This window comes from Symphalangus syndactylus, chromosome 17 (genome assembly GCF_028878055.3).
Source record: "Symphalangus syndactylus isolate Jambi chromosome 17, NHGRI_mSymSyn1-v2.1_pri, whole genome shotgun sequence".
NCBI lineage: Eukaryota > Metazoa > Chordata > Mammalia > Primates > Hylobatidae > Symphalangus > Symphalangus syndactylus.
This window is the reverse complement of record NC_072439.2, coordinates 13,696,278-13,721,240: the sequence shown is the minus strand read 5'-3', so window position 1 is coordinate 13,721,240 and position 24,963 is coordinate 13,696,278. Positions and strand designations below refer to the sequence as shown.

Sequence of the window (24,963 nt, the reverse complement as noted above, 5' to 3'; positions counted from 1 at the left end):
AAAACCAGCCTCAGCGACATAGTGAGATTCCAACTCTAAAAAAATTTAAAAATTACCTGGATGTGGCGGTGCATGCCTGCTACTATGGAGGCTGAGACAGAAGGATTGCTTGAATGCAGGAGTTGGAGGCTAAAATGAGCTATGAATGCACCACTGCACCCTGCAGCTTGGGCGACACAGCAAGACTCTGTCTCAGAAAAACAAAAAAGAAAAGAAAAAAGAAACAAGTAAGGAAAGAAAAAAAGAAGGAAGAAAGGAGAGAAGGAACGAAAAAAGGAAGGACGGAACGAAGGAAGAAAGGAAGAAAAGGAAGGAAGGAAGGAAAGAAAGAAAAAGGCTGGGCGTGGTGGCTCACGCTGGTAATCCCTGCACTTTGGGAGGCCGAGACAGGTGGATCATCTGAGGTCAGGAGTTCGAGACCAGCCTGGCTAAAATAATGAAACCCCGTCTGTACTAAAAATACAAAAAATTAGCTGGGCGTGATGGTGTGCGCCTGTAATCCCAGCTACTCAGGAGGCTGAGGCAGGAGAATCGCTTGAACCCGGGAGTCGGAGGTTGCAGTGAGCCGAGATCGCGTCACTGTACTCCAGCCTGGGCAACAAGAGCAAAACTCCGTCTAAAAGAAATAAAGAAAAAGAAAAAAAGACAATTTTAAGCCGAACACGTGGCCTCCCAGAAAAAAAGACTACATTTCCCACCGACCCTTGCAGCTGAGTATGGTCACGTGACACCATTCTGACCAATAGCAGGAGTGGCATGTAAACTCTTTTCCCGTTTTTCTTTTTCCTTCTTCCTATTGGCTGAAATGTGAATGTTATGGTGGACGCTTTGGACTACGAGGATGAAGGCAATACTTTGGGGACAGCAAGGAAAAGCGTTAAAAAGAGCTTGAGCTCTCAACACCGCTGCTGAACAGATGTACCCCATCAACAGGGACTTTCTACCTAGGAGGGTAATTGTTTCAATTATCTTCTTTTTTTTTTTGAGACGGAGTCTCGCTCTGTCGTCCAGGCTGGAGTGCAGTGGCGCGATCTAGGCTCACTGCAACCTCCGCCTCCCGGGCACAAGCGATTCTCCTACCTTAGCCTCCCGAGTAGCTGGGACTACAGGCGCGCCACCATGCCCAGCGAATTTTTGTATTTTTAGTAGAGACGGGGCTTCACCATGCTGGCCAGGCTGTTCTCTAACTCCTGACATTGTGATCCGCCCTCTTCGGTCTCCCAAAGTGCTGGGATTACAGGCGTGAGCCACCGCGCCCGGCTGTTTGAGAAACATTAACAAGGCAGCAATCCCACTTCTGGGCATATACACAAGAGATTTGAAAAGATAGACTCCGAGGGGTGCGGTGACTCACGCCTCTAATCCTAGCACTTTGGGAGGCTGAGGCGGGGAGATTACCTGAGGTCGGGAGTTCGAGACCAGCCTCACCAACACGGAGAAACCCCATCTCTCCTAAAAATACAAAATTAGCCGGCGCCAATCCCAGCTACTCGGGAGGCTGAGCCAGGAGAATCTCTTGAACCCAGGAGGTTGAAGTTGTAGTGAACTGAGATTGTGCTACTGCACTCTAGCCTGGCCACAGAGCGAGACTCTGTCTAAACAAACACACCACAGCAGGCCAAATGAACATCATGTTGGCATCTGTGTCCCAAGTCCTCCAAGTCCCATGGGGCAGTGCAAAGGGCCCAGGTGCAAGCTGCTCACACAGCGGGTTTCCAGTGCCCTAAGGTACCCTGAGCTGGGGGAACCTGCTGCTTTTTTTCAGCTGATTTCAACCTCCTGCCCTTCCCACCTACAGTCTGTTCTCCTCACAGCAGCCAGCAGAGGGCGTGTGTGAGCACCCGAGTCAAACCCTGTCCCCCCTCTGCCCACCGCCCTCTATGGCTCCCACCTTCCTCGGGATAAAAGCGCCAGTCTTCCCTGAGGCCTACAAGGCCGTGCACAACCTGCCCCATCACCTCCCTGCTCTCACCTTCACTAGAATGTCAGCCCCACCAGGTCTGTGTCCCCAGTCCCTCAGTTAATGCCTGGCACATACAAAGTGCTCTGTAAGTATGTATGGAATGAATGAATACAACCTACGTAGCAACTCTGAAATAGTTTCTGCATTTCATAATTTTAAACAATTATGTTCAGCGCTTCTAAAGCACAGCACTATTGACAACTAGATAATTCTCTTGGGTGGGGCCGTCCAGAGCACCCATTCTGCCAGGGCAAGCACAAATGTCCCCAGACATTGCCAGTGTCCCCTGGGGAGGCAGGATGGACCTTGGCTGAGACCCCCTGGGTTAGGGGATTCCACGGACCTCCAGGAGACTCTGTGTCTCTTGATCCTCTGCCCTGCTGAGGTCCCAGGAGGCTGCGCACATTGAAATTCACACCCTGAGTGGGGAGGGAGAGAGGAGGAGAATCCTGGGAGCTGGGGTCTCCCTGATATATGCTGTTCACCCCATCGGGAGTTTATTCTCGTGTCTCAATGTTTTTTCCAAATAATTGAGGCAGGATTTAAATTGCAACCTCAACATCATCAACATTTGGGGCCAGATCCTTCTCCGGGGTGGGGTTGTCCTGAGCACTTTCGGGTGCTGAGCAGCATCCCTGGCCTCCGCCCACTCTATGCCAGGAGCACCCCAAGTCGTGAGAACCATGCGTATCTCCAGACATTGCTGAGTGTCCCCTTGGAGCAGAATCCACGTGGGAGGTTTGTCAGGTGCTCGGGTTCCTGCCTGTAACACCAGCTGCTCAGGAGTCTGTGGCAGGGGAACCAGTTGAACCTATGGTTCCAGACCAGCCTGGGCAACATCTTGTGGGAAAAAAGACATCCCCTGGGGCAGCCGGGCACAGTGGCTCACGCTTGTAATCCCAGCACTTTGGGAGGCAGAGGCAGACAGATCACTGGAGGCCAGGAGTTCAAGACCAGCCTGGGCAACATGGCGAAACCCCATCTCTACTAAAAATACAGAAATTAGTTGGGCGTGGTGGCACGTGCCTTTAGTTCCAGCTACTTGGGAGGCTAAGGCAGGAGACTCACCTGAGCTCAGGAGGTGGAGGTTGCAGTGAGCTGAGATTGCACCATTGCACTCCAACCTGGGACACAGAGTGAGACTCCGTCTCAAAAAAAGAGAATACAGCAGTGAGGATGCACAAATGCCAGCCACCCACAAAGTGGACAAATCCTTCTAGGTAACGTTGAGTGCAAGAAGAGGCTGGATCCAGAAGAGGCTGTGCTGCACCATCAAGGTGTGAGAAGCTCAAAAATAGGCCACACACAAAAAAATCTGTGTTAGGAGATAGGGTGATTATCCTTGGCAGGGCACAGGGTGTTTCTGGGGCCTGGTCACGTTGTGTGTTGTTAGATCTTGGTGCTGGGTATTGGAGTGTTTTCAGTTTGTGACAATCACAGGCTTTATACATTCCATTCATGTTCTTTCTGTATATAGATTACACTTTATTTTAATATTATTATTATTTGGCCGGGCGCGGTGGCTCACACCTATAATCCCAGCACTTTGGGAGGCCGAGGCGGGCGGATCACGAGGTCAGGAGATCGAGACCACGGTGAAACCCCGTCTCTACTAAAAAATACAAAAAAATTAGCCGGGCGCGGTGGCGGGCGCCTGTAGTCCCAGCTACTCGGAGGCTGAGGCAGGAGAATGGCGTGAACCCGGGAGGCGGAGCTTGCAGTGAGCCGAGATTGCGCCACTGCACTCCAGCCCGGGCGACAGAGCGAGACTCTGTCTCAAAAAAAAACAAAAAACAAACAAACAAAAAAAATACAAAAAATTAGCCGGGCGTTGTGGCAGGCACCTGTAGTCCCAGCTACTCGGGAGGCTGAGGCAGGAGAATGGCGTGAACCCGAGAGGCAGAGCTTACAGTGAGCCGAGATTGTGCCACTGCACTCCAGCCTGGGCGACAGAGCGAGATTCCGTCTCAAGAAAAAAATAAAATCACCTCCTTCATGATGCCCTCCCTGATTCCCCACGATAGATCTCAGTCCTCTCCTGTTTTTGTTTTTGTTTTTTCATTTTTATGAGATGAAGTCTTACTCTGTCACCCAGGCTGGAGTGCCGTAGGTCAATCTCAGCTCACTGCAACCTCTGCCTCGTGGGTTCAAGTGATTCTCCTGCCTCAGCCTCCCGACTAACTGGGACTACAGCTGCATGCCACCACACCTGGCTAATTTTTGTATTTTTAGTAGAAACGAGGTTTCACCAGGTTGGCCAGGCTGGTCTCGAACTCCTGACCTCAGGATATCCACCTGCCTCCGCCTCCCAAAGTGCTGGGACTACAGGCGTGAGTCACCGCGCCCGGCCTATCCTCCTCTATTATGCCCTTTCGTTACTCAGTCTCCCTCTCCCTCCTGGTGCAATTTGAGAGCTTCCATTTGTGCAGATACTTGATTGGCTATTTCCTCTCCAGCCCGCCATCTCCAGAGGGCAGGGATTTCCGAGTGTTTTAAAGCTGGGTCCCATGTTTGCTGAACACACGAGTGCCAGGGTCTGAGGAATGTTAGGAACTGCGTTTCGGGAGAAGTTGAAAACCAGGGGAAAAACTGATGCTTGTGTTTGCGGGCAAGGTGGGTGTGGCCCAGTGGAAAAATCCCCTACTCCGGAGGCCCCCAGGCAGCCAAAAAAACAAAGAAATGCAAAACAGGTGGCTGAAGGCTCTAATGCACGTCCCTGAGGTTGCACTGGGAGCCCTCAGCAGAAGGGGGAGTCTGGACAGACCGAGACCCTCAGTTTAAGCCTCAGTAATCTGGGGCTGCATAAATCCGTATTCACCATAAAGGCTCTGCATAGCTATGTGGTCAGAAGTACCAGCTTTTGCTTGGAGCTCCTATTCTTTTTTTTTTTTTAGTTTCTTTTTTTTTTTTTTGAAATGGAGTTTCGCTCTTGTTGCCCAGGTTGGAGTGCAATGACATGATCTCGGCTCACTGCAACCTCTGCCTCCCGGGTTCAAGCGATTCTCGTGTCTCAGCCTCCCGAGTAGCTGGGATTACAGGCACGCACCACCATGCCCAGCTAACTTTTGTGTTTTTGGTAGAGACGGGGTTTCACCATGTTGGCCAGGCTGGCCCCGCCCACCTTGGCCTCCCAAAGTGCTGGGATTACAGGCATGAGCCACTGCGCCCGGCCTTTTTTCTTTCTTTTCGGGGTGTGGAGTCTCCCACTGTCACCCAGGCTGGAGTGCCGTGTCGTGATCTCTGTCCACTGGAACCTCGGCCTCCTGAGTTCAAGCAATTCTCTTGCCTCAGCCTCCTGAGTAGTTAGGACCACAGGCGCCCACCACCACGCCCGGCTGATTTTTGTATTTTTAGTAGAGATGGGGTTTCGTCATGTTGGCCAGGCTGGTCTCCAACTCCTGACCTCAAGTGATTCACCCACCTCCGCCTCCCAAAGTGCTGGGACTACAGGCATGAGCCACTGTGCCTGTTCTTACTACACAGACTCACCAGGCCTCCCTGAACCCGTTTGTTTAATCATCCAAAAGAGAAAATACACTTTTTTTTTTTTTTTTTTTTTTTTTGAGACGGAGTCTCGCTCTGTCGCCCCGGCTGGAGTGCAGTGGCGAGATCTTGGCTCACTGCAAGCTCCGCCTCCCGGGTTTGCGCCATTCTCCTGCCTCAGCCTCCTGAGTAGCTGGGACTGCGGGCGCCCGCCACTACGCCCGGCTAATTTTTTGTGTTTTTAGTAGAGACGGGGTTTCACCGTGTTAGCCAGGATGGTCTCGATCTCCTGACCTCGTGATCTGCCCGCCTCGGCCTCCCAAAGTGCTGGGATTACAGGCGTGAGCCACCACGCCCGGCTTTTTTTTTTTTTTTTTTTTTGAGACAGAGTCTCGCTCTGTCACCCAGGCTGGAGTGCAGCGGTGCAATCTCGGCTCACTGCAACCTCCACCTCCTAGGTTCAAGCGATTCTTGTGCCTCAGCCTCCCGAGTAGCTGGGATTACAGGCACGTGCCACCACATCCAGCTAATTTTTTTGTATTTTTAGTAGAGACGAGGTTTCACCATGTTGGCCAGGATGGTCTCAATCTCCTGAGCTCATGATCCACCTGCCTGGGCCTCCCAAAATGCTGGGATTACAGGCATGAGCCACCACACCTGGCCAGAGTCCATTCTTAATATGGATTATCCTATACCAGGTACTGGTATATTAGATGCTTTAATTTTGTCTGTGCATGTGACAGAGTCTTGCTGTGTCTCCCAGGCTGGAGTGCAGTAGTGAAATCACAGCTGACGGCAGCCTCAAACTCCTGGGCTCAAGCAATGATCCCACCTCAGCCCACAGGCAGATGCCACCAAGCCAAGCTCATTTATGTATTTATTTATTTTGAGACAGAATCTCGCTCTGTTGCCCAGGCTGGAGTGCAGTGGCAAGATCTTGGCTCACGGCAACCTCTGCCTCCCAGGTTCAAGCAATTCTTGTGCCTCAGCCTCCTGAGTAGCTGGGATTACAGGCACGCGCCACCACTCATGGCTTGTTATAATTATTATTATTTTAATGGAGACAGGGGTCTCCTTATGTTGCCCAGGCTGGGGTCAAACTCCTGGGCTCAAGCAATCCTCCCACTTCGACCTCCCAAGTTGTTGGGATTACAGGTGTGAGTACCATGTCTGACCTATTTCTATTCATTTCTTTAAATCTCACAAGAGCCCTATAAAACCGATTCTGTTACGATTTAATATATTACATGTAGCACCCGTGGCGCAGAGAGGTTCAGTAACTTGCCCAAGGTCACACAGCCAGAGAGGGAAGAAGCCAAGTGTAAACTCAGTGCGTCTGGCTTTGTTTTCCTTTTCCTTTTTTTTTTTTTTTTTTTTTGACAGTCTCACTCTTTCACCCAGGCTGGAGTGCAGTGACCTGATCTTGGCTCACTGCAACCTCCACCTCCCCGGTTCAAGCGGTTTTCTTGCCTCAGCCTCCCGAGTAGCTGGGATTACAGGTGCCCGCCACCAAGACTGGCTAATTTTTGTATTGTTAGTAGAGATGGGGTTTTGCCATATTGGTCAGGCTGGTCTCAATCTCCTAACCTCAGGTGATCTGCCCATTTCTGCCTCCCAAAGTGCTGGGATTACAGGCATAAACCACCACGTCTGGCCCTTTTTCCCAAATCTGAAATGCATCTGGACAACAGTTGCAGGACCGGGCTCCTTCCTGATGAAACCACTCCTTGAGTCGGATTTGGGTGCACCTTTACTAGCTCTGTGAACATGGGCAAATGACTTAACTTCTCTGAGTCTCCATTTTCTCAGGCGTAAAGGAGGCCACCCGAAGCCCAGGGTGTGGGTAGGTTAGCTGAAGTATTTGATTTAAAGGACCGTGAGGTCAGGTCCTAGTAAACGCTCAATAAACCGTTAAAAGACAGTGTTGGCCGGGCGCGGTGGCTCACGCCTGTAATCTCAGTGCTTTGGGAGGCCAAGGCGGGCGGATCACAAGGTCAGGGCTTCAAGACCAGCCCGGCCAACATGATGAAACCCCGTCTCTACTAAAAATACAAAAAAATTACCTGGGCGTGGTGGTGTGTCCGGAATTGGTGGGTTCTTGGTCTCACTGACTTCAAGAATGAAGCCGCGGACCCTCGCGGTGAGTGTTACGGTTCTTAAAGGTGGCCTGTCCGGAGTTTGTTCCTTCTGATGTTCGGATGTGTTCAGAGTTTCTTCCTTCTGGTGGGTTCGTGGTCTCGCTGGCTCAGGAGTGAAGCTGCAGTCCTTCGCGGTGATTGTTACAGCTCATAAAAGCAGTGTGGACCCAAAGAGCGAAAGAACAAAGCTTCCACAGCGTGTAAGAGGACCCAAGTGGGTTGCCACTGCTGGCTGGGGCAGCCTGCTTTTATTCTCTTATCTGGCCCCACCGACGTCCTGCTGATTGGTAGAGCCTAGTGGTCTGTTTTGACAGGGCGCTGATTGGTGCGTTTACAATCCCTGAGCTAGACATAAAGGTTCTCCACGTCCTCATCAGATCAGTTAGATACAGAGTATGGACACAAAGGTTCTCCAAGGCCCCACCAGAGCAGCTAGATACAGAGCGTCGATTGGTGCACTCACAAACCCCCGCGCTAGACACAGGGTGCTGATTGGTGTATTCACAATCCCTGAGCTAGACATAAAGGTTCTCCACATCTCCACCAGACTCAGGAGCCCAGCTGGCTTCACCCAGTGGATCCCGCACCGGGGCTGCAGGTGGAGTTGCCTGCCAGTCCCACGCCGTGCGCTCGCTCTCCTCAGCCCTTGGGTGGTTGATGGGACTGGGCGCCGTGGAGCAGGGGGTGGCGCTCGTCAGGGAGGCTCGGGCAGCACAGGAGCCCATGGAGGGAGTGGGAGGCTCAGGCATGGCGGGCTGCAGGTCCCGAGCCCTGCCCCGCGGGAAGGCAGCTAAGGCCCGGTGAGAAATCCAGCGCAGTGCAGGTGGGCTGGCACTGCTGGGGGACTTAGTACACCCTCTGCAGCCGCTGGCCCAGGTGCTAAGTCCTTCATTGCCCGGGGCTGGCAGGGCTGGCCAGCTGCTCCGAGTGCGGGGGCCCCCCAAGCCCACGCCCACCCGGAACTCCAGCCGGCCCGCAAGCGCCGTGCGCAGCCCCGGTTCCGCTCGCGCCTCTCCCTCCACGCCTCCCTGCAAGCTGAGGGAGCCGGCTCCCGCCTTGGCCAGCCCAGAAGGGGGCTCCCACAGTGCAGCGGTGGGCTGAAGGGCTCCTCAAGTGCCGCCAAAGTGGGACCCCAGGCAGAGGAGGCGCCAAGAGCGAGCGAGGGCTGTGAGGACTGCCAGCATGCTGTCACCTCTCAGTGGCAGGCGCCTGTAATCCCAGCTATTCGGGAGGCTGAGGCAGGTGAATCGCTTGAACCCGGGAGGCGGACGTTGCAGTGAGCTGAGACCGCACCAATGCATTCCAGCCTGGCAACAGAGCGAGACTCGGTCTCAAAAAAAAAAAAAAAAAAAAAAAAAAAAAAAAAGGCAGTGTCGAGAGGCCTGCACTGGCGACTGTCGGTCAGCAGGGGCCGCTACTGCGGTCTCTGAGCCCTCCTGGCGCCGCAGCAGGCGCATGCGCAGCGGAGCTTCTCTGCAGAGGTGAATTTTTTATTGGTCCCCACCCTTTAAACGCAGCCTATATTTATTATTGTACTTATTACAGCTGACCTGGTTGTGGCTGCTTGTGGTACTCCAGGATTCTGCTCTTCGTGGATGTGGGGATGACAGTGGGAGACATCCTTCCCTGCCAATACCTGGCTCCATCCCTGCAGCTGTGGGGTTGAAAATTCTCCTTTTTCCCGTAAGCTCTCCCCCTAGTTCTTTAAATTACATGATATTAGAACTTTTTAATAAGCAATCCATGCACTTGAGAAGAAATTCAACCCCTCTTTTATTAAGTTCCGGGATACCTGTGAACAGCCCCTCCCCCCCCTTTTTTTTTTTGAGACAGCCTTATTCTTAGTCGCACAGGCTGGAGTGCAGTGGCGTGATCTCGGCTCACTGCAACCTCCGCCTCTCGGGTTCAAGCGGTTCTCCTGCCTCAGCCTCCCAAGTAGCTGGGATTTCAGGCATTCACCACCACACCGGGCTAATTTTTTTATTTTTAGTAAAAATGGGGTTTCTCCATGTTGGGTAGGCTGGTCTCGAACTCCTGACGTCAGGTGATTTGCCTTCCTGGGCCTCCCAAAGTGCTGGGATTACAGGCGTGATCCACCGCACCCAGTCTAACCCCTCTTTAATTTTTTAAATTTTTAAAAAATTTTTTGAGACGGAATCTCGCTCTGTCGCCAGGCTGGAGTGCAGTGGCGCGATCTCAGCTAACTGCAACCTCCGCCTCTCGCCTAACCCCTCTTTTAATGAAAACCTTTCCATTACATCTCTGAAATGCTCCCACTTTGCAAGGGAAAAACGCCTGCGAAGCGCCCAATGGGAAACGCAACACGTAGTAGGTAGGTGCTCAGTGCATTTAAAGATTTTGAAGAATTTTATTATTAATAATGCGAAACCGAATACCCCTCTGCTAAAAACTCATGCCCCAAATGGCGCATGCGCTTGACTTGTAACTTAACATTAAACGCGTCACAGGCACAGGTGTAGTTGGTTAGGGACCCCGGGCGCTCACATCTGCTCCCTGCCACGCCCTCTGCCTTTCAGAGCCTCAATCCTTTCAGAAGATACTTTTCAGTTTTCCATTGGGTTAAATGGTGATAGCAAGAGCAATCATCCGTTAAATGTAAACCCAAGGTTGAGACAGCGCTTTGTAAAGCAAAGTGCCCGAAGCATTGGTGAGGAGGAGGAGGAGTGTACAGGTTTATTTTAGATTCCAGGCTGGAATTTGCATTGTTTTTTGTGGATCCACACCTCCCCCTCTCTCAGCCCAGGAAAAGCACTGCAATGGCTCTCCTGTTTCACAAAGTGAGTTTAAGGAAAGATGTACCGCAGGGGGTTCATTTGCACTGTGAGAACATCATTCATGCAAGAAATGCTGAGTACCTACTGTGTGCTAAACAGCGGGTTGGGCTCTTCATAAGGAATAGAGATACTCAATTGAATGCCAATTCATGAGATATGAAATACATTCAACTGTTTCTTAGGGTCAGATTAGGACACAAATGCTAAACAGTCTTCCTGCGCCTCCCCCTGGAGAGGAAATGAAATAGAAAATGAAATTGTGCCAGTAAACCGCTTAGCCGGGTGCCTGGGACATGGCAAACCAGTCCCGAAATAAATAACTGTTTTATTAATAGCAATCTTAGCTAATTAAAATAGATAGCGTTTATTGAGCGTTGGGTATCAGGCACGGTCCTAATTCTTTTAGATGTCTTTAGTTCGTTGTACACTCCCCCAAACAATAGGGTGGTATTGATCACCTCCGAGCAGGTGAAATTGAGGCACAGAGAAATCCTAGTAGCTGGTAGAAGAACACGCAGTGTGGTCAAGCTAGCAAGGTGTTTGGTCCACTGCTATATCCACAAAACCCCTAACAATGCCTGGTGCATAGATGCTCAGTGTGCACTTGCGGGATCAGTGATTCCGATGCCTGCTTCTTTTTTTTTTTTTTTTTTTTTTTTCGATGGAGTCTCGCTCTGTCGCCCAGGCTGGAGTGCAGTGGCGCGATCTCGGCTCACTGCAAGCTCCGCCTCCCGGGTTCACGCCATTCTCCTCCCTCAGCCTCCCAAGTAGCTGGGACCACAGGTGCCCGCCACCTCGCCCGGCTAATTTTTTGTATTTTTTTTTTAGTAGAGACGGGGTTTCACCGTGTTAGCCAGGATGGTCTCGATCTCCTGACCTCGTGATCCGCCCGCCTAGGCCTCCCAAAGTGCTGGGATTACAGGCGTGAGCCACCGCGCCCGGCCCGATGCCTGCTTCTTATAAAGCTTTTTACTTTTAAATAATTACAGGTAAGGAGTTGCAAAAACAGTATAGTGGTCGCCAGTGTCCTTTTTCCCTCGGCTTCTCCCAGGGGTATCATCTTACGTAACAATGCCCAAACAGAGAAATTGACTCGGGTATAATCCACAGACTCGATTCACCTTGTAAATTGGTTTTAATAGAAGTACTGGACAATTTGTAAGCTAATATCGTTGCTATGGTTCTTGTTCTCAGCTAAAACGGCGCTCTTTACTTTGTGCACCTGAACACTGCACACCGAGGGCGACCACCGCCCCCGAGATGCCCAGCTTGTATCCTAGAGCGCCGCACCGGCGCCGAATGGGTTAACGGGGTGGGGGGCACACGCCTCCGTGCGCTTGCGCGGCGTCCCTTCGCCCCTCCTCCGCAGCGCAGTCACATGACCCACCCAACCGGCGTCCGCCTATAAAAAGCTGAGTGTTGACGTCAGCGTTCTCTTCCGCCGTCGTCGCCGCCATCCTCGGCGCGACTCGCTTCTTTCGGTTCTACCTGGGAGAATCCACCGCCATCCGCCACCATGGTGAGTAACCCTGCCTCGCTGGTGTCCCAGAACTGCGGCGGGGCCTCCGCGGGGCCGACGCTGCCTAGCCTGGGACGCTGGGGCCCCCCGTGCCAGGAGGAGACGTAGCGGCTGCGGGGCCGGAGGAGCCGGGGCTGGGGAAGCGGCCGCCGCCATGTCTGTGCGCCGCGCTGTTCACCGAGCCCCTTCTCCGCTTCCGAGGGCGCCGTAACCTTGCCTAGACCTGGCTGGAGCTGGGGTGTTAGCGGGGGTGGGGGTGGGGTATGATGATGTGGCAGGCGTAGTAATGGCGGGCACCGCGGTGGAAACGGGGAGACAGGGAGGCGCCTTATGTAACCCGCGGGCCGCGAGTTTGAGATCGATTTTCTGCCGGGGGTCTAGGGGCGGCAGGGAAATGGCAGAACGAGCAAAGCGACACCTGAAAGGCCCCCTTTTTCCTTCCAAATACCTTTTCCTGATGCTGTTAACTGTCGACCCTAGGCACTTGTCCTTGTGACTCCCAAATATACAAAGACTGTTTCTGAGACACGAGGTGTAGGCTTGTGGCGGTTAGGGCCGTTCCGGCTCCCCGTTATTTCCTGGGGTGGGTGGCCTTGTCTGATCTGCTTTGCCGAGGGGTGACCTTGCATTTTGTGATGAAGCTTTTTGCTAGGGGAAGTTTGGGTGGCCCGGTGACAACGTGGAGGAGGTTTTAGGGGAGGGTTCATTCCTTAGGTGTTTGGCCCCAAAGGAGACTTTAGTATTTGAACCTGGTATCAAGGAAATCTGTCGCCACTCAGTTTTATTCCTGAGCACTTTTATTTCCGGGTTGTCAATCGAATGACAGCTACTATCAGTGGTTTCTTGGAGATTCTGGGGTGGCCCTTAAAGGGTGTTAGGCTGGCAAGATTGGGTGGGCTTGGGGCACCCCAGCACCAACCCCCTTCTGGCCTTGGGCACGCTGGTTCGTTTGGACTGAACGCTCCGTGCCAAGCTGTGTTCCTGGAAATCGAGAGCTGGTCTGAGCCACCCTGTCTTACCCAGGTGAACTTCACGGTAGACCAGATCCGCGCCATCATGGACAAGAAGGCCAACATCCGCAACATGTCTGTCATCGCCCACGTGGATCACGGCAAGTCCACGCTGACAGACTCCCTGGTGTGCAAGGCGGGCATCATCGCCTCGGCCCGGGCCGGGGAGACACGCTTCACTGATACCCGGAAGGACGAGCAGGAGCGTTGCATCACTATCAAGTCAACGTGAGTTCCCCGTGCTCTCTGTACCCAGGCAGGGAGGTGCTGGCCTGACAGCTGGAGGCCACTGGGCCAGGGTGGGCGGGGAGAGACTTGGCAACGTTTCTTTCCCCTGGTTTCTTAATTCATGGGAGAATGAGTGAGGTTCAGTCCAGCGAGACAGGATAGAGAGGCACAGGGATTGGGGGTACTGCGAGCTGGAAGGTTTTGAGGAGGGGGCTTCACTCAGTGGTTCTCCCTCCCTGGGGAACTTGCTCCCACTCCTACAATATCTGGAGAGGTTTCGCTGTCACACCTGGGAGGGGAGGGTGTTGCTAGTGCTCGGGATGCCGGGAAGCTCCTGTGTTGCACTGGATGGCGTTCATTCCACATTAGTTGCTGGCCCCTGATGTGAGTAGGGTGAGCGCAGAGCACAGTGACCCCAACTGCTTTTTGTCCTGGGTTGGTCCCATGGTGAGGGACTCTGGCTAAAGCTCTTCATTTCCGCTGGAGCAGGGGCAGAAGTGAGGAGGGAAGGGTCGGAGTCTCTGGAGGCTTTTGCTGTCCTGCTGGGTCTTGTAGTTGCTACTTTGAGTCAGGTGTGATGAATCTTGGGACCAGGTCGGTGGGGCAGGATGTCTGGTCAGAAGGGCTCTGAGGAGCTGGTACCAGGAGTTCCCTGTCGTGGGGGTGGCATGTCTCGGACAGGGGCAAAGGACAAGGGTGGGTTGGCTCTTGTGGGAGTCTCTCCAGGGATGAGTCATGGAGGGAGGAGCAGCCTGGCTTCTGACAGCATCCCAGCCTCCCTGGGTCAGGTGTGTGGCTCTTGTCCCACTGACGGGTCCCTCCCTCCATCAGTGCCATCTCCCTCTTCTACGAGCTCTCGGAGAATGACTTGAACTTCATCAAGCAGAGCAAGGATGGTGCCGGCTTCCTCATCAACCTCATTGATTCCCCCGGGCATGTCGACTTCTCCTCAGAGGTGACAGCTGCCCTCCGAGTCACCGATGGCGCATTGGTGGTGGTAGACTGCGTGTCAGGTAAGCAGTGGGTTCCCTGAGGCAGAGCCTGGAACCCAAGGCCATCCTTGCTTGAGGGTGACAGCGCCGCCCTGTGCACTGCGTCCCCAGGCGTGTGTGTGCAGACGGAGACAGTGCTGCGGCAGGCCATTGCCGAGCGCATCAAGCCTGTGCTGATGATGAACAAGATGGACCGCGCTCTGCTGGAGCTGCAGCTGGAGCCCGAGGAGCTCTACCAGACTTTCCAGCGCATCGTGGAGAATGTGAACGTCATCATTTCCACCTACGGCGAGGGCGAGAGCGGCCCCATGGGCAACATCATGGTACGGTCTCCCTGGCTGGATGCTGGGCTGGCCACAGCGGGATCCGCAGGAGACCGTGGGGAGCAGAGTTGAGCTGAGGGGACTGGAAGTGTGTGTTTTTGCCAGGAATGTTGGGGTGACAGAGAAGGGGGCTGGAATGTTCTCGTCTGACTTGACCCAGCCCTTGAGCTTTGGGCAGCTGGAAGAGATGAGCTCAGGGAATGGTGCCGTGGGTGGCGGAGGGACTGGCCCCCCTCTTCGTGATGACTGATCATTTCTTCACTTTGACCTGATACCTACTGAAGAAATCCAGCGTCTGAGGCCCATGCCCGAGGCACCCAGCCCGTAGCTTCAGGCTCTGCGCGGGGGCGCTCCTCACGGCTGCTTCTCGTTTCTCACACTTCCAGATCGATCCTGTCCTTGGTACCGTGGGCTTCGGGTCTGGCCTCCACGGGTGGGCCTTCACCCTGAAGCAGTTTGCCGAGATGTACGTGGCCAAGTTTGCCGCCAAGGGGGAGGGCCAGTTGGGGCCTGCCGAGCGGGCCAAGAAAGTAGAGGACATGATGAAGAAGCTGTGGGGTGACAGGTGAGCCCCAAGGCATATGGTCGGGGATTCCTGACACCTGGGGGGAGTCGCAGCGATGCAGGGGCGTGGTGCGCTATTCACAGCATGGCTCAAGCCCACCAGTCACCCTATAGAGTCTTGCCCAAGTATGTCCACTTGGCGACCACACCCCCCTAGTCATCCCCTGGAGGTCCTAACTTGAGTTGGCTTGGCCTCTCCCTGCCAGGTACTTTGACCCAGCCAATGGCAAGTTCAGCAAGTCAGCCACCAGCCCCGAAGGGAAGAAACTGCCACGCACCTTCTGCCAGCTGATCCTTGACCCCATTTTCAAGGTGAGTGAGGGCTGCGCTAGACACCCTCCCAATGCGACTATTGGCTCCGGCCGGTAGCCTGTCAGCTTGACTGGGCCCATCTCCCTGTGGGGCAGGTGCGAGATGGGAGGAGGCACAGCTCGTAACTGAGGTGGAGTCAGGGCTCCTGTCTTAAGATCTGGACCGCACAGCCAGAGCCTTGGGACCTTTCCTGCATGGAGGGGGTTGGATAACTTGTGGCTTTGGTGACAGGTGGTGGTTCAGTGCTTGTGAGTCAGAACTTGTCTCCTTGTCTGAGTGAGAGTGGGCTTTTCCCTCTGCTGCACCACGAGGTTTCTTCCAGCTCCCGATCCGCTCAGCTGGCTGGGCCCTTGCTAGGCAGGCCAGGCCTGCTCCTGCTCCCGTGCTGCGTCCCCCTGTGCTGACCTGAGTCTTCCAAGCAGGAAGCAGTGCCAGGCTTCCTCTTGCTGTTCCCAAATGGGCTTTCCTGTTTCTTGGTGGGGAATGTAGGTGTTTGATGCGATCATGAACTTCAAGAAAGAGGAGACAGCAAAGCTGATAGAGAAACTGGACATCAAACTGGACAGCGAGGACAAGGACAAAGAAGGCAAACCCCTGCTGAAGGTGCGGCCTGGGCCCAGCCCTCGGGGTGGAGGGATCACAGGCTGCCGCTTCCGGATGCTCTGACAGCCCAGGCCTGGGGGCTGAAGTCCTCAGCTGGGCAGGGACAGCTGCTGCCCCTTTCGCTTTAGACTCTGGGTGCTGCTGGAGACATCCCAGCAGCCAGCCCCATCTGGGACAGGTGTGGGCGAGGGCCTTGGCAGGAGTGTGCACAGCCTTTGCCGCTTTCCAGAAGGGGCCGTGCTTTGGAGAACGTTACTCCTGACTTTGGCTTCCTTGGCTTCAAGAGAGGAAGTGTGCACGGGGCCATCCTGGGCTCCCCAGGTGTCTCATGCGCTGCTGTCTGCCCCCCCAGGCTGTGATGCGCCGCTGGCTGCCCGCTGGAGACGCCTTGTTGCAGATGATCACCATCCACCTGCCCTCCCCTGTGACGGCCCAGAAGTACCGCTGCGAGCTCCTGTACGAGGGGCCCCCGGACGACGAGGCTGCCATGGGTACGTGTTCCCGGCGGCCGGGCCCTGAGTTGCAGCCGGAGGACTTTGTGTTGCCCAAGGTTGCGGGTTGCAGGGTTCCAGAAGGCTGAGCTGCACTGGAATAAAGCTTGCGGGTTTTCTCTGTTCCTCAGGTATTAAAAGCTGTGACCCCAAAGGCCCCCTTATGATGTATATTTCCAAAATGGTGCCAACCTCCGACAAAGGTCGGTTCTACGCCTTTGGACGAGTCTTCTCAGGGCTGGTCTCTACCGGCCTGAAGGTCAGGATCATGGGGCCCAACTATACCCCCGGGAAGAAGGAGGACCTCTACCTGAAGCCAATCCAGAGGTGAGCCGCTGGGTGATGGCCAGGCCCCTCGGCACTGCTGCGGGCCCTGCCCTACTCCAAGTCTTGGGCTCCTCAGTCGAGAGCTAGAAGTAAGGAGCATAGAAGGAATATAGGGTGACACTTGTGCCAGCCACAGCTTTTGTCCTTAGCCCAGTGAGGGCGTTCCTGGAGAAGCTCCAATCCCCAGGGCACAGCAGACCCCTGCTCATCTGTGTTCCTGGGCACAGGTGGGTGGCGTCCGTCAACCCATACCCAGGGAGAGGGCAGTGATTCCGAAGAGGATGTTTCCTGGCAGCCCCCACGGGGCAGTCAGGGCCTTGCGGAGGCCACCAGTCTGCCCTGGGACCAGGCAGGAGGGCCACCAACTTCAGGAGGGACCTGCCCTGGCCCTCCAGGATCCAGCACAACCATCCCTGCGGCCTGCGGCCGCTTTTTGCTTCTTCCAGAACAATCTTGATGATGGGCCGCTACGTGGAGCCCATCGAGGACGTGCCTTGTGGGAACATTGTGGGCCTGGTGGGCGTGGACCAGTTCCTGGTGAAGACGGGCACCATCACCACCTTCGAGCACGCGCACAACATGCGGGTGATGAAGTTCAGCGTTAGCCCTGTTGTCAGAGTGGCTGTGGAGGCCAAGAACCCAGCCGACCTGCCCAAGCTGGTGGAGGGGCTGAAGCGGCTGGCCAAGTCCGACCCCATGGTGCAGGTGGGCACGGAGTGCACCTGCTGGGAGCAGACACCCTGGGGGGGGCGGGGACGGCTTGTGGCTTGAGTTGTGGCTGTGTGGGTTGCTGTGGTTGTCGGATTGGGGTGACTGGTCATGAAAGGAGGGGTTCTTGGCTGTGGCTGTGAATGGAGACTCCCGCCCAGGCAACCACCACCCTCTCCTAGGCTGCCCTGCGCGTGTTTACTGTAGCTTGTGGGTCTTAAATTTCTTCAGGAGTTTGTGCTAGTCCCAGTTTCCCAGCCACCTTCCCTGAAATCTTGTCCTGGCAGAGTCCCTCGCTAAAGGGAAGCTGGGAGCCTGGTCCTGCCTGTTTAGAGCCCGCTACCCCTTTGGTGCTGACCCACATACGTCCCTTTCAGTGCATCATCGAGGAGTCGGGAGAGCACATCATCGCTGGCGCCGGCGAGCTGCACCTGGAGATCTGCCTGAAGGACCTGGAGGAGGACCATGCCTGCATCCCCATCAAGGTGAGGCGCCAGTGACCAGCTGTCCCCACGCATCATCCCGGACACCCGCCCTCTGCTTTAAAGCTGAGCTGAGCTGGGCTCTGCAGGCGCCTAGACTTGATCTCGGCCTTGGTCTCAGCTTCTTAGGTTTCTCAAGTTTCTTTTTTACAGTCTTCCACAGGCATGCGGGGCTGTTTTTATTTTATTTTTTTGAGATAGAGTCTCGCTGTGTCACCCAGGCTGGAGTGCAGTGGCGTGATGTCGGCTCGCTAGAACCTCCACCTCCCGCGTTCAAGCGATTCTCCTGCCTCACTCAGCTTTCTGAGTAACTGGGACTACAGGCGCGTTGCTACCACGCCTGGCTAGTTTTTTTTTTTTTTTGTATTTTTTAGTAGAGACGGGGTTTCACTGTGTTAGGATGGTCTCGATCTCCTAACCTCGTGATCCCCCCGCCTCGGCCTCCCAAAGTGCTGGGATTACAGGTGTGAGCCACCATGCCTGGCCCAGGGCTATTTTTTTTTTTTTTTTTTTTTTTTTTTTTTCTGAGACAAGCGTCTCTGTCGCTCAGGCTGGAGTGCAGCGGCATGATCTCGGCTCACTGCAAGCTCTGCCTCCCAAGTTCACGCCATTCTCCTGCCTCAGCCTCCTGAGTAGCTGGGACTTCAGGCGCCGGCCACCATGCCCGGCTAATTTTTTTGTATTTTTAGTAGAGACGGGGTTTCACCGTGTTAGCCAGGATTGTCTCGATCTCCTGACCTTGGCCTCCCGAAGTGCTGGGATTACAGGTGTGAGCCACCACGCCCGGCCTCCGGGGCTGTTACTCGGAGACAGCTCATCCTGCTGTCTTCTGTCCACAAACACAAATGCTCTGGAGGGGTCGGGGCAGGTCTGCTCCAGACCTTGTTTCTTTGCTGTTAATGCTTAAGATTCCACAAGCACGTGGTTTCTGCGCCAGAGAGCTCAGTGGAGCCCCTGCTCCTTGTCCTTGCCTGGTGTGAGATGTGCTTGGCGGTGCAACACTGACTCCACTTCGTTCTGATTGATGTGGCTCTGCCAGGCTGTATTAGGTCCGCCTTGCTAGGAAAAGCTTTTAAGGATGCCTCTGCGTGTAAGGTCACCTCTTCCTCCAGGCAAGTGTGGGACTTTCCTCTTCTCTCTGCAGAAATCTGACCCAGTCGTTTCGTACCGCGAGACGGTCAGTGAAGAGTCGAACGTACTCTGCCTCTCCAAGTCCCCCAACAAGCACAACCGGCTGTACATGAAGGCGCGGCCTTTCCCTGACGGCCTGGCCGAGGACATCGATAAAGGCGAGGTGTCCGCCCGCCAGGAGCTCAAGCAGCGGGCGCGCTACCTGGCCGAGAAGTACGAGTGGGACGTGGCTGAGGCCCGCAAGATCTGGTGCTTTGGGCCCGACGGCACTGGCCCCAACATCCTCACCGACATCACCAAGGGTGTGCAGTACCTCAACGAGATCAAGGACAGTGTGGTGGCCGGCTTCCAGTGGGCCACCAAGGAGGTGAGGCACGGCTCAGCATATGCAGACCACACCTGTTTCCAGGCTCTGGAGGGACCTCAAGGTCCTGCCTCCTGAGACAGAGACCCTAATGAGGCCAAGGCGGGCAAGGCCCCAGGTCCCCCTGGTGGAGACCTGCAGGACTTGGCAGGTGGAGGGCAAGCAGCTGAGGTGCATCCGGCCCTTGACGGTGGCTCTCCCTCTCCCCCAGGGTGCCCTGTGTGAGGAGAATATGCGGGGTGTGCGCTTCGATGTCCACGACGTGACCCTGCACGCCGACGCCATCCACCGTGGGGGTGGCCAGATCATCCCCACAGCGCGGCGCTGCCTCTATGCCAGTGTGCTGACCGCCCAGCCGCGCCTCATGGAGCCCATCTACCTTGTGGAGATCCAGGTGAGGTCTGCCCGCCCACCGCTGACCCTGTCACTGTCCTGCCCAGCGGCCACTGACAGCTTGTCTTTCTCTTTTGGCAGTGTCCAGAGCAAGTGGTCGGTGGCATCTACGGGGTTTTGAACAGGAAGCGGGGCCACGTGTTTGAGGAGTCCCAGGTGGCCGGCACCCCCATGTTTGTTGTCAAGGCCTATCTGCCCGTCAACGAGTCCTTTGGTGAGTGCCTGCCTGGCGTGGCCTACAGAGCCTGGCAGGCTAGTTTGGGGGACAGAAACCTAGTTAAGCTTAGCAGCGTGTTAAAGGAGGTGTCTTGATGGGAGCAGGTGATGGACTTAGCAGGTGGCCCAGCTTCTGACAGCTTGTGGACCTCCAAATCACTGAATTCCCAGGGGAGGGGCTCTCCTATCCCTAGCGTGAGAAGGGCTCTGGGCCCGGAGCTCTGAAGGCCTAGGCCCTGGGCCAGTAGAGCAGCCGAGCTGGAGCGCAGGGTCGTCCCAAACAAGCAGGGGCATGAGGCCCATGAGCGGCCTGCTAGGCCCTTGGTGAAGTGCTGAGCACCAGGCCGAGTGTCTGGTCTGCAGGGTGACTCAGGCTGAGGAACTGAGTCCTGCCACTTTCTTGTCTCTGTGAGCTTCTCGCTTTCCTCTGCAGGCTTCACCGCTGACCTGAGGTCCAACACGGGCGGCCAGGCCTTCCCCCAGTGTGTGTTCGACCACTGGCAGATCCTGCCCGGAGACCCCTTCGACAACAGCAGCCGCCCCAGCCAGGTGGTGGCGGAGACCCGCAAGCGCAAGGGCCTGAAGGAAGGCATCCCGGCCCTGGACAACTTCCTGGACAAATTGTAGGCAGCCCTTCGTGCAGAGCCTGCCGCCCCAGGGACTCGCAGCACCCACAGCACCACGTTCTTGCATCCTCAGATGACACCTGGAGACTGTCCCGACACAGCGACGCTCCCCTGAGAGGTTTCTGGGGCCTGCTGCGTGCCATCACTCAACCTTAACACTTGATGCCGTTTCTTTCGATATTTATTTCCAGAGTCCAAAGGCAGCAGACACGCCCTCTTAAGCAGGGACTTACTGGGCCGGTTGGGGAGGGGGAGGCGGGATGGGACACCGAACACTTTTTCCATTTTTTTCAGAGGGAAACTCAGATGTCCAAACAAATTTTAACAAACGCATTAAGAAGTTTATTTGGGTACATGGCCTGTAGTGGCTTTTGCCCCAGAAAGGGGAAAGGAACATGTGGGTAGATGATTTCTAGCAGGCAGGAAGTCCTGTGCAGTGTCACCATGAGCACCTCCAGCTGTACTAGTGCCATTGGAATAATAAATTTGATAAGGTGGTGACTCTGTGCTGCATTTTTCACGGTGTCTTTGCAGGGGAGCAGGGCTGCCCAGTACAGGGCTCCCCAGAGCCTAGAAGGGGACCCGGGACCTAGTTAGGTGCAGCCTGGGGCTGCCTCAGTGTTAGGTGGAATGTTCTGGAATGGTGGGAATGCCCTTACCCGTGTGTCATTCAGAGAAGCAGCTGCCAGCTGCGTGGGTCTACTGAGCATTTGAAGTAGGATCAGTGCGGCAAGGAATTACAAGATGTCACTTCAAATGCATTTGGATGGCCCTGTGGAGCGAGGGGCTCCGGATTGAACTTTGCAGGCTTCAGCAACCTTCTGAATTGTTGACGAGCTCACAAGTTCTATCTGCCATCAGGATTTTCTGTGGTCACCCCAGTCCGGAGTAGTTTGCTAGAAACCCATTTGCTTGCTGTTAAATTTTTTCTTTTTTTTGAGATGGAGTCTCACTCTATTATTTGCTAGGCTGCAGTGGAATGGCACCATCTCTGCTCACTGCAACCTTCACCCGGGTTCAAGCAATTCTCCTGCCTCAGGCTCCTGGGTAGCTGGGATTACATGCATGTGCCACCACGCCCAGCTAATTTTTATATTTTTAGTAGAGACGAGGTTTCACCATATTGGCCTGGATGATCTTGATCTTGTGATCCACCTGCCTTGGCCTCCCAAAGTGTTGGGATTGTACCACCGTGCCTGGCATTTTAAACATTTTTTTAGAGGCACAGTCTTGCTGTCTCCCAGATGAGTGTAGTGGTGCAATCAGCTCACTGCCTCCTCCACCTCCTGGACTCTCCTGCCTCAGCCTGCCAGGTAGCTGGGACTCCAGGCGTGCGACACCATGCCCAGCTAATTTTTATTTTGAGACGGAATTTTGCCCTGGCCTGGTTGGTCTCGAACTCCTGACCTCAAGTGATCTGCCCGCCTCGGTCTCCCAAAGTGCTGGGAATTATAGGCGTGAGCCACTGTGCCGACCTAATTTTTACTTTTTTTTTTTTGTAGTAATGGGGTCTCACTGTGTAGCCCAGGCTGGTCTCCCTGCCGGGCTCAAGCAATCCTCCCGCCTCAGCCTCCCAAAGTGCTGGGATTTCAGGTGTGAGCTGCCACACCCAGCCTCATTTGTTTTTCTAAATGGTGGCTAAGAGGTGAGGAGGCCTAATCTTGTCAGTGCTGATAAAGTTAACATGATCATTTTCCACCTTTTTCTCTGTCCTCAGAAAGGCAGGTGGGGACTGTGAAGTAGCACTGTGGGGTTCTTGGCAAAGGCGGGGGCCACTCTGGCCCTGCACTGCCAAGGCCAAGCCTCAGCTGAGGTTTTGCCCACATGTAGGTATGCCTGAGGTTTGGCTTGGCTGTTGCTGTTGAATTGGGGCTGTAACTGTTTCCAGCAGTTGGGGTAACTTGGATTACTGTGTTTTGATAGTCTCGCTCTATCGCCCAGGCTGGAGTGCAGTGGCGTGATCTCGGCTCACTATAGCCTCTGCCTCCGGGTTCAACGGTTCAAGCGATTCTTGTGCTTCAGCCTCCCGAGTAGCTGAAATTACAGGCGCCTATCACCACGTCTGTGGAGTTTTTGTATATTTAGGTAAGATGGGGTTTCACCATGTTGGCCAGGCTGGTCTCAAGCTCTTGACCGCAAGAGATCAGCCCGCCTCAGCCTCCCAAAGTGCTGGGGTTACAGGTGTGAGCCACCTTACTGGGTCCTATTGTTTTTTAGTAGTACAAACATTAAGATGGTATGTGGAAGCTGATTTTTTTTTTTTTTTGAGACAGAGCCTTTGCTCTGTCACCCAGGCTGGAGTGCAGTGGCACAATCTTGGCTCCACCTCCTGGGTTCACACCATTCTCCTGCCTCAGCCTCCCGAGTAGTTGGGACTGCAGGTGCCCGCCACCACGCCTATCGAATTTTTTGTATTTATTAGTAGAGATGGGGTTTCACCGTATTAGCTAGGATGGTCTTGATCTCCTGACCTCGTGATCTGCCCGCTGCGGCCTCCCAAAGTGTTGGAATTACAGGCGTGAGCCACCACGCCCTGCCACTTTTTTTTTTTTCTTTGAGATGGAGTCTTCCTCCGTCACCCAGGCTGTAGTATAGTGGCAGGATCTCGGCTCACTGCAACCTCCACCTCCTGGGTTCAAGCACTTCTGTGCCTGCCTCCCGAGTAGCTAGGATTACAGGCATGTGCCACCAGGCCTGGCCAACTTGTATTTTTAGTATAGACAGGGTTTCACCATGTTGACTAGGCTGGTCTTGAACTCCTACCTCAAGTGATCTGCCTGCCTTGGCTGCCCAAACTTGGGATTATGGGCGTGATCCACCACGCTTGGCCAACCCATTGTATGTTGAAAATGTAAATAAAAAATAAAAAGGCTGGCTTGTGGCTCACATCTGTAATCCCAGCACTTTGAGAGGCCGAGGCTGGCGGATCAGAGATTGAGACCATCCTGGCCAACATGGTGAAACCCTGTGTCTACTAAAAATACAAAAATCATCTGGGAGTGTGGCGTGCGCCCGTAGTCCCAGCTACTCGGGAGGCTGAGGCAGGAGAATCGCTTGAACCCGGGAGGCAGAGGTTGCAGTGAGCTGAGATCGCACCACTGCACTCCAGCCTGGTTGATAGAAGGAGACGGTCTAAAAAAAAAAGAAAAGCCGGGTGAGGTGGCTCATGCCTGTAATTCCTGCATTTTGGGAGGCCGAGGCGGGCGGATCATGAGGTCATGAGATCAAGACCATCCTGGCTAACACGGTGAAACCTTGTCTCTAGTAATAAATACAAAAAATTAGCTGGGCGTGGTGGCCGGCGCCTGTAGTCCCAGCCATTGGGGAGGCTGAGGCAGGAGAATGGCATTGACCTGGGAGGTGGAGCTTAAAGTGAGCCGAGATTGTGCCACTGCACTCCAGCCTGGGTGACAGAGTGAGACTCTGTCTCAATAATAAAAAAATGCATTTAGGCCGGGCGCAATGGCTCAAGCCTGTAATCCCAGCACTTTGGAAAGCTGAGGTGCCAGATCACCTGAGCTTAGGAGTTTGAGACCAGCCTGGGCAACATGGTGAAACCCCGGCTCTACTAAAAATACAAAAATTAGCCGGGCATGGTGATGGGCACCTGTAATCCCAGCTACTTGGGAGGCTGAGGCACGAGAATCGCTTGAACCCGGGAGGTGGAGGTTGCAGTGAGCTGGATACCGCCGCTGCACTCCTGCCTGGGTGACAGAGTGAGACCCTGTCTCAAAAAAAAAAAAAAAAAAACCTGTTACCTCTCAGTGTTGTTAGTTGGCGCATACTATGTTTCAATAAAACGCTTGCTGTTATTCTCTATTTTGAGACGAAGAGGGACCCTGTGAATGACAACCCCAGACTGACCTCATTTGCATTTTTTAAGTATTTAGAATGTGGGTAACAGTTTTCAGTAGAGGAAACTGCCACATAGGGACTAAAGCAGTCCCAGGGTCCACTCCAGGAGCTGACATGCGCGCTCAGCCACAGGTGAGCCATCCATTCGCGCAACCGGTGCTCCAGGAAGGCAGGAAGCGGGATGCAGGGCTTCAGCTTCGCTCCTCGCAGCTTCAGCACCAGGGTCAGAGGAGAGGCGGGCGGGGCGATCAAGGGACCGGAAGTTGGCGTTTTTTCCGTCCGCTTGACCAGCGTCGACTGCAGCCAATGAAATCAGGGATGGCGAGTGTTCAGCCAATGGCGAGGCTGCATCCGGGTGTGGGGGCAGAAAAGGCAGCTGGGGGCAAGGCGTCGAGGTGCGGCACGAGTGGCGGGCGGACCGGCCAATAGGCGGTAGGGTT

The 24,963-nt window shown here is 54.5% G+C and overlaps 1 protein-coding gene and 1 non-coding gene across 6 annotated transcripts; both read left to right on the top strand.

Moving 5' to 3' along the window:
* Positions 1-778: 778 nt before the first annotated feature.
* On the top strand, positions 779-21,169 carry EEF2 (eukaryotic translation elongation factor 2). Of its 5 annotated transcripts, none has more exons than XM_063620719.1 (17): positions 792-952; positions 11,208-11,368; positions 11,574-11,898; positions 12,922-13,136; positions 13,968-14,149; positions 14,240-14,451; positions 14,838-15,016; positions 15,222-15,327; positions 15,817-15,930; positions 16,283-16,421; positions 16,553-16,748; positions 17,195-17,453; positions 17,834-17,941; positions 19,083-19,436; positions 19,645-19,827; positions 19,908-20,040; positions 20,476-21,169. In XM_063620719.1, exons 3-17 carry the CDS (start codon positions 11,896-11,898, stop codon positions 20,667-20,669), a joined length of 2,577 nt encoding a protein of 858 aa, XP_063476789.1. In that variant the 5' UTR covers positions 792-952; positions 11,208-11,368; positions 11,574-11,895; the 3' UTR covers positions 20,670-21,169. The 5 variants fall into 5 exon arrangements, with proteins under 5 accessions (XP_055106408.1, XP_063476789.1, XP_063476791.1 ...); XM_063620721.1 differs by having other exon boundaries at positions 799-952; positions 11,211-11,368; XM_063620722.1 differs by lacking the exon at positions 792-952 and adding an exon at positions 9,427-9,916.
* Positions 14,687-14,752, top strand: LOC129467152 (small nucleolar RNA SNORD37). Its single transcript, XR_008652283.1, has one exon. It is a non-coding gene; the product is annotated as a small nucleolar RNA SNORD37 (small nucleolar RNA).
* Positions 21,170-24,963: the final 3,794 nt, after the last annotated feature.

Excerpts from the sequence above, each read along its gene's own strand:
- EEF2 (XM_055250433.2), top strand. Across the intron at positions 15,328-15,816 it reads TCCTTGACCCCATTTTCAAG|GTGTTTGATGCGATCATGAA; the intron begins GTGAGTGAGGGC and ends TGGGGAATGTAG. Across the intron at positions 20,041-20,475 it reads GCCCGTCAACGAGTCCTTTG|GCTTCACCGCTGACCTGAGG; the intron begins GTGAGTGCCTGC and ends TTTCCTCTGCAG.